This window comes from Brachyhypopomus gauderio, unplaced genomic scaffold (assembly GCF_052324685.1).
Source record: "Brachyhypopomus gauderio isolate BG-103 unplaced genomic scaffold, BGAUD_0.2 sc63, whole genome shotgun sequence".
NCBI lineage: Eukaryota > Metazoa > Chordata > Actinopteri > Gymnotiformes > Hypopomidae > Brachyhypopomus > Brachyhypopomus gauderio.
The window spans coordinates 1,917,614-1,926,280 of record NW_027506884.1 but is presented as its reverse complement, the minus strand read 5'-3'; the positions used below and the strand labels follow the sequence as shown (position 1 = coordinate 1,926,280).

Below are 8,667 nucleotides of genomic sequence, written 5' to 3'. Positions count from 1 at the left end.
ATGTGTATTAAGCAATGAGATAAGTTACTGGTCTTTCCCCTTTCTGCTAACACTTTAATTGCTGGATCATAACTTCATAAACTTTATAAACAGAATAACTGGATATGAAAGGTTTGACAATGATTTCCCAGTATTTTCTTTAAGTGAAATGTCTTTTTTTTTTACTATTATTAATTATATAATTATTGTAAGGTTTTGATATGCTTACACTTCTGTTCTGGTGAAGTACTGCCTATTGTTATCTAGAGAAAACTGAACACATCCTATTTTTCTGGTTGCTTTAAAAAGGAACATCAGACCTGGCTACAGAAGGCAAACAAATAATAAAACAATAGTTAAAATTTTGGTTGTATTTCAAATGTACAAACATTAAAAGCAAAAGATTTACAATGGCATCAGCCTACAGTACCACTAAGCTGTGAAGAGGTTGACCTACATCCTGTGTGTCAACAGTTATATGATCAAGCATGTAATATATAACAACAAGTAAAGCAAAGCCCAGAAAAGCAAAACAGCATTGGATACTTTGTGAAAGAATTTGTAAATATTCTTTGTAAAAATCTTTGCATTTTTATAACCTGTGATAATGAATCCCATGGTGCTAAAATGGACAGATCAAGATCTGGATTTTGCCTCTTTGGGAACTTCCCATTTGGCTTTGAATATCACCTGTTTTTGGTTTTACAGTGGCCTGCATAGCTTATAGAAAATTTGCAACTAAACAAATATTTATTCCTAAATCTTACATGCAAACACACAGGCACACAGACATTTACCAATGCACTCATTTAAATGCAAAACGTGTTTGTTTTTGGGTGGCAGACCTTGGAGGAAGAAGGAACTTGAAAACATAAACAGAGAGGTGCATGTTGGTCAGCACAACCTTTAAACAGAATGAGGCACATGACATGAACAGGGCCTAGTAGGAGGACAGGGATATAAGACAGGACACTGGTGGACAGGGAATGTCATGTTGGACCACAGAGAATTGGATGAGGAACTGAAGGACAACAGACATTGGCACAGGAAGAAAGAGTCATAGGTCACAAAGGTAGACATAGGGACTGAAAAGGTAGCAATAACAGGCACAGGGATAGACACAACGAAAGGTACCAGGAAGGAGACCTGGAAAATCACAGGGTCTAGTGAGACCTGGAAAATCACAAAGAGTCTAGTGAGATTACCACAGGAGTCACAGGGACCATCAGGAAGGCTGTTGGAGTGGCTACAGGAATCTCAGGAAGCATCAGGAAGGCTGATGTAGTGGCCTGAGGAGTAGGAGTGAAGGCTGAAGGAGCAGCACCCAGAGACCTGTGGTGTGCCACCACAGGAGACAGGAGACATGGGGTGTGTCTGTCAACGGCTCCAAGAGCTCCTGAGGCATAACGGCAACAGGCACCGGTGTATCTCACAGGTCCAGACTTGGTGCAGTTTGGGTGCAGTGGAAGCAGCGCGCTCCCCACATTCCTGAGACATTGCCGTCCTGTGACCTCGAGCATGTCAGATGCTGTGCTCTCAGAACCAGGATCCTCTGGGGAGACAGATACAGTGGGGAAAATAAGTATTTAGTCAGTCACCAATTGTGCAAGTTCTCCCACTTAAAAAGATGAGAGAGGCCAGTAATTGACATCATAGGTAGACCTCAACTATGAGAGACAAAATGTGAAAAAAAAATTGAGAAAATCATTTTGTCTGACTTTTAAAGAATTTATTTGCAAATAATGGTGGAAAATAAGTATTTGGTCACCTACAAACAAGCAAGATTTCTGGCTGTCACAGACCTGTAACTTCTTTTTTAAGAGGCTCCTCTTTCCCCCACTCATTACCTGTATTAATGGCACCTGTTTGAAGTCGTTAACAGTATAAAAGACACCTGCCCACAACCTCAAACAGTCACACTCCAAACTTCACTATGGTGAAGACGAAAGAGCTGTCGGAGGACACCAGAAACCGAATTGTAGACCTGCACCAGGCTGGGAAGACTGAATCTGCAATAGGCAAGCAGCTTGGTGTGAAGAAATCTACTGTGGGAGCAATAATCAGAAAATGGAAGACCTACAAGACCACTACTAATCTCCCTTGATCTGGGGCTCCACGCAAGATCTCAGCACGTGGGGACAAAATGATCACAAGAACGGTGAGGAAAAATCCCAGAACCACAAGGGGGGGATCTAGTGAATGACCTGCAGAAAGCTGGGACCAACGTTACAAAGGCTACCATCAGCAACACACTACGACGCCAGGGACTCAGATCTTGCAGTGCCAGACGTGTCCCCCTGCTTAAGCCAGTCCATATCCAGGCACGTCTGAAGTTTGCTAGAGAGCATTTGGATGTTCCAGAAGAGTATTGGGAGAATGTCATATGGTCAGATGAAACCAAAGTAGAACTATTTGGTAAAAACACAACTCGTCATTTTTGGAGGACAGTGAATGCTGAGTTGCATCCAAAGAACACCATACCAACTGTGAAGCATGGGGGTGGCAACATCATGCTTTGGGGCTGTTTCTCTGCAAAGGGACCAGGACGACTGGTCCGTGTACATGAAAGAATGAATGGGGCCATGTATTGTGAGATTTTGGGTGCAAAACTCCTTCCATCAGCAAGGGCAATGAAGAGGAAACGTGGCTGGGTCTTTCAGCATGACAATGATCCCAAGCACACTGCCAGGGCAACAAAGGAGTGGCTTCGTAAGAAACATTTCAAAGTCCTGGAGTGGCCTAGCCAGTCTCCCGATCTCAACCCCATCGAAAACCTTTGGAGGGAGTTAAAAGTCCGTGTTGCCCGCCGACAGCCCCAAAACATCACTGCTCTAGAGGAGATCTGCATGGAGGAATGGGCCAACATACCAGCAACAGTGTGTGCCAACCTTGTGAAGACTTACAGAAAACGTTTGACCTCTGTCATTGCCAACAGAGGATATACAACAAAGTATTGAGATGAACTTTTGTTATTGACCAAATACTTATTTTCCACCATTATTTGCAAATAAATTCTTTAAAAGTCAGACAAAATGATTTCCTCAATTTCTTTTCACATTTTGTCTCTCATAGTTGAGGTCTACCTATGATGTCAATTACCGGCCTCTCTCATCTTTTTAAGTGGGAGAACTTGCACAATTGGTGACTGACTAAATACTTATTTTCCCCACTGTACCTGAGGATTTCCCTCTGGCGTGGCACGGCCTGAGAACCCCTCTGAGAAGCAGCGGGAAAACCGCTGGGAAGCATCTTCCATGCTGGGGGGGCCGGGAGGTTCCTCCCCCACCCGCAGAGGCAGCCATCATCACACCCACAGACATCCACCCTGGTACAGACGAGAAGAGCAGCCAAGCGGCAGCGACAGTGCCCTCGGCAGGACGCAGCGAGACTACTAAGTTCTGAGGAAAAACGTTCATCATCATGACCAAGCAGGACGGGGTCTGGTTCCACGCCTCCGTAATCTCCAGCAGAACAGCCACGTCCACAGGAACGCAGGAACGCTGGCAATCCCACAGCCCACAGCCCACAGACTGGTCCTGTTTGGACATTCAGTCTAAAGTGTTTGCAACCTGATGCTCCACTAGCTGCATGATCTAGTGCTTGGCCTCTGTATGGTTGAGCACGGACGGGTAAACAGACACTTCCACCCCTGTCTCGGCAAAGTCCACCGGCTGCATGTTTGGTCGCTTGCTTATTCTGTAACGCTAATGCAGTGACACAGCAAGAAGCAGGATGTGCATGCAAGGAGGCACAACAACAAAGTAAATAACAGAAACAAACTGGGAAGCTAGCATAGTAGCATAGGCTAATTAAAGCAACCATGAAACACAAGGAACATGAAAGCAAACCAATGCAGGAAATGAGTACAAAAATTAAACCAAAAAACTAACCAAAAGATGCATCATGGAAACACAGAGTACAAGGTAACGTGATATTTTGACAGTGAGAGTGATGCTGACAATAACCAACAAAGGTAACGCAGAAACAAAGTCTATAAATACACAGAACACCAACAGGAAATACCTGTCGCTGGGTACACAAGGGCAGGCCAACAGAACAATCACAGGTGAAACAAAAACAAGGGGAGGAACAAGAACAGAACCAAAACAAAGGGACACATGGCTAAGCCTCGCCATGGGAACACCAGGGAAGGGGCAACTGACACCTGCTTGTAGGGAGTTGAATAAAGACATCGCTGATGCTCTCTCCATAACTCGCATTCCTTGGGCCGTGTTTGCCGACTTACGACGTTGATCCGTTCTTACGTCGCATCGTAGACCGATTTTCGGTGTAAGTCGGAACATACGTACATACTGTACGTAAATAACATACTGTAAGCACTTATCCTATCCTAACACCTAGCAAGCAAGCTAAAATGATGTACAATGCGACTGGGGTGACACCGTCCTCCTCGGTCCTAAGCTGCGTAACCATGTATTCTTCCACCGCACACACCAAACATGAAGTTCGCATTATGGCGTTACGGCGTTACAATGTTTACGACGCAAAACCACTTAGGTCGAAACAAGGCTTTATACATTAAATGGGAGATGTGTCGTAACCACGAAACATCATAACCCCTGTATAAACAGAATGAAACTGGACTATTTGATTGTTTCTGCTTTTAAATGTTAACTGGAGTTCCTCATCTATAAACAAAAGACAATTACTCATACAAGTCACTTCCCCCCTTACTGTATTATGATAAAACCTAAAAATACAATGTACTGAAAATCATTTACAGCAATCTGTCATCACCTCTATGTGTTTATCTCGTTTCAGCCAGTTAACATGGACAAGGCAGGTGAAGCTGCACCACCTTACCCAGGACCTCCAGGGAATTATGGAGGGGTACCCCCCGGGGGCCAGCCTGGTTATCCCCCAGGCCAGTACCCTCCTGCTGGGATCCCTGCATACCCGGGACCTGTGCCTCAACCAGGCAATCCAGCAATGTATCAAGGTGAGGTACATCATTCAAAAACAATCAAAACAGGAACACTTTGCAATGATTTTAACACTATAAGCAAGTCGTCTTGCAAGTCGACGAACTTCCAGTCGTCCATTTACACGGAAACTAACCAATACCAACATTATATATACTATATAGCACTCAGGCTGACATAACTAATAGATTATGTTATCATAACATTGTTAAAAACCGGCCGGCAAACAAAGGCGTAAGCCAAAACAAACAACATCAAAAAAAACTGTTCTTGTTAGGTGTGAAGTGCTGCCCAAAATGTTAACTATAAACATGTATTTCAGATATCAGTCCTCATATTATCCACTGTACTCTAAAATTTATTTAAGATTAATTACATGGTTGCTATGTTTGAATCTGTCACTGGGAACTAAATTTACCACACCAAAGACTTGGGAAGTGGGTGTAATCATTTGCAAAGTCCAATAACAAGGACATAAAATAGTCCAAGGTCAAATGCCAAACCTTTCCAAGGAAACAAGGCTCTTTATCATAGCACACTGATTAAAAAAACGTGGTTTAAATTTCTGACTGCTATTTTCAAATGTATTTATTTATTCTGAAGGTCCCACTCCTGTTGTACATCCTGGAGAAGTTCCTGTAGCTGCCAGTAAGTCTTGCCAAAAACCAAGCCATTTAAAAAGTAACACCAAGGCTTTAATTCTGTTTCAGTTAGTTAGTGTATTTTATATACAGCCAATTTAATCATTGACTAGATCTTCATTGATTAGTACTTCATTGATTAGATTTATCAGAGTTCCATACCTGAATGTCCTTTCTCCTAATGTCCCGTATGTCCCGTTCTCAGTGTTGATTGGTTGAGCTCCCCGCCCATCACTCCATCACTCGCTCCCTCTAACATAAACACCTAAAGAACGGATGATCAGCAACAAAACAAATTATATTTCACAGGAAATGGTTTCATTGTGTTTCAATTACCCTGAACTACTACTGTAAATATAAAAAGAAATATACACTGAGCATCAATGGGTTGCTCTTTTATTATACTCAATAGCATAGGTCAGTGTTTTCAATTCTTTACTAAGAGCAGGATATTTACTGAAATTATTGTCTGTTGTAACTGACTTTATCAACATTTTTCCATTCAGTAGAAATTATAAAAATGTCATGCTTGTGATGTTATTGACTCAGAATAGCTCATAAGCCAATATGCTTAATATACAGAGATATTTTATATATCATAGTAAAACAAGTCTAGAAATGAAGTATAATCTAGCCACGGCCATTTTTCATCATCTGACGCTGCCAATTTATGAAATGTTTTGTAAAATATGGTGAAGGTATAAAGTTCCAGAAGATCCAAAGGAACTCTAACACTTTACATGAACAGAAGAGTGCCACGTGTAACTTCTCTTAATCATGCAACCAGTGACCTTCTTTATGAGGACTCTGTTGTTTCCATCCAGTTTATTTTAGATTCTTATTGATTATTGATTCTTAATGACACATATAATCACAAGGGCCATACTGCATTGATAAACAAGTCTCACTGATGTTTCTGAGCTTTTTCAGGGCCTAACATTAAAATGAGTTGGGAAGGCCTGAAACAATTTGAATACTTTTCACAATGTCCTTGAAACTGCAGTTTAACCTCACAATTGGCACATTTGGGAACGTAAAAGAATGTGCAAATTTAACTGGAAGTTTCAGTAGACGCACTACAACACACTTGTACTTTTGCAACATATTTCCGTGACTTCACAATGTGTATTTTGCTCTTTTCTCCTCCCACATTACACAAGGTGGGGGTGGGGGTGGTATATGGATGTATAGGGGACAGAGAGGTCAGGCAAGGCATTTAGATTTATGATCTTAGATCTAGATCTTAGATCCTTGCATTAAGGCTCATGTCTAATTTCAGCAAATGTCACATTGCAGTCTGTTAATTTGATGAAAATACTAGCTTCAGGTGAAAATTACTTTGCATTTTGTAAATGACACAAGATCATGTAATAATATTCACAAAAATAATAGTATTATTGGGAAGATGTTGACTATAAAGACTACTTATAGTATTCAATTACAGAACTATCTTTTATAATATAGCTTAACATGTTTAAAAGGCCACATACGCATTTGTGCACAGGTATGCATTTGTGTGCATATGTATGTACTAAGAGAGATACTCATGCACTAATTTTTGTGTATTTCAGCTGTAACAACAGTGGTGGTGGTTCCTAACCTGCGTGACGTGCCTGGACAGACTAGATGTCCTCACTGTCAACAGGACGTCATCACAAAGACAGACCACAACAATGGGCTCCTAACATGGCTCATATGTGGTGGTCTGGCCATCGTTGGGTAGGAATCCATGCAACGCATTGGCTGCACACACCCTAATACAAATATGCATTAAAAACAGATATAATGAAATCAAAACACCAAGGAGCCGACAGGGTTTTAATCTTCCTTGTTGTTCGTCTCTTGTGCAGGTGTTGGCCATGTTGTCTAATCCCATTCTGTGTGGATTCGTGTAAGGATGTAGAGCATCGCTGCCCAACGTGCAACAACGTTGTTTACATCTATAAACGAATGTGAACCTCGTGAACAATGCTTCCTGCAAGACTCTTGCAGTAATTCCCTTTCTGCAATAGTCTTTGCTTTTTCGTTGCCATCCAATAAGCATATTTCATTTGCTTTCTATAATAGTGATTTGCTTTTCTTCCTTTCTTCTTATTAGAATTAATATTTGCAAATATTTCATGGCTTAGATACATTTGAATGCATCATTTATTTTATATTAGAAGCATTAACCTCTTCATGAGCCTTATGATAATACACTACATGAATACATTGATTTAAAATAATAAAATCTTTTACAAATTTGTAGAAAATCATTTTTACCACCTTGAATTTAATTAACTTCTAAATAAATTCAGCTTTATATATTTTCATGTGACGTTTTACATTATGTTGTAAATATGATTATGGTTTCATTTTTTATTTTTGTTTACAAGTTTTTGAGACCTGTGTTTTCTGTTCATTCATTTTTATTAACCTCACAGTCCACTGAAATGCTATTGATTAACCAACACATTATTAAATTACCAAATCAAAATATGAATACCTGGCTACAATGTACTTTGACAGGTCTTGCTAATGGAATATATAACACTACACATTGCACAGTGCATTTGTACAATAGCATTTCTGCCTGTGATGCTTCCAACTGTACCCTGTACACAGGCAAATTTCCTATCTGCCCATTGAAATATGAGGACATAATAAATACGTCAGACAGCATGATCAGGCCATATCTGCTGCCCAGCATGTCAGACAGCGCACACTTAACAGGTGTACGGTCAGCGAGTGCAGTCAGCAATGTTCTAAAGCTTAATGCCTTCCATTGTGGACTGTGAAGGTAAATGTTTGAGAACCTTTAAGTGACTCATGGGCCACTAATGTTGACATCCTCCTCTATGCTCAAGTTGTGCTCAAATGATGTTTGCACAAATGATGTTGTAGCCACATGCTACGTGGCACAGCAGAGATGGCACACTGTCTCGAAGGAGAGAAACTGCCACTTATCAGCCAGTGATGGGCAGTAGTGTGGATGCAACTTTAACAGTTGCCTGGTCAATGCTATTGGAATCAAATAGCTTTTTCAGTAGTGAAGGTCCCCCCCCCCCCCCCCCCCCCCATGCGCTTGATCTGGCCTTTTACTGTTTTGCAAGTCTCGCAGAAGC

General features: G+C 41.2%; 2 protein-coding genes across 3 annotated transcripts; one reads left to right on the top strand and one right to left on the bottom strand.

Annotated features, from left to right (window-relative positions):
• Positions 1-643: 643 nt before the first annotated feature.
• Positions 644-4,766, bottom strand: LOC143489515 (uncharacterized). Its single transcript, XM_076988599.1, has 2 exons — positions 3,155-4,766; positions 644-1,531 (listed from the first exon to the last, which is right to left on the bottom strand). The coding sequence occupies exons 1-2, from the start codon at positions 3,525-3,527 to the stop codon at positions 1,161-1,163; spliced, it is 744 nt and encodes a 247-aa protein (XP_076844714.1). The 5' UTR covers positions 3,528-4,766; the 3' UTR covers positions 644-1,160.
• Positions 4,767-4,770: 4 nt separating this feature from the next.
• LOC143489516 (LITAF domain-containing protein-like) lies at positions 4,771-7,869 on the top strand. Of its 2 annotated transcripts, XM_076988600.1 has the most exons (4): positions 4,771-4,939; positions 5,526-5,570; positions 7,135-7,282; positions 7,414-7,869. In XM_076988600.1, the coding sequence occupies exons 1-4, from the start codon at positions 4,771-4,773 to the stop codon at positions 7,517-7,519; spliced, it is 468 nt and encodes a 155-aa protein (XP_076844715.1). In that variant the 3' UTR covers positions 7,520-7,869. The 2 variants fall into 2 exon arrangements, with proteins under 2 accessions (XP_076844715.1, XP_076844716.1); XM_076988601.1 differs by lacking the exon at positions 5,526-5,570.
• Positions 7,870-8,667: the final 798 nt, after the last annotated feature.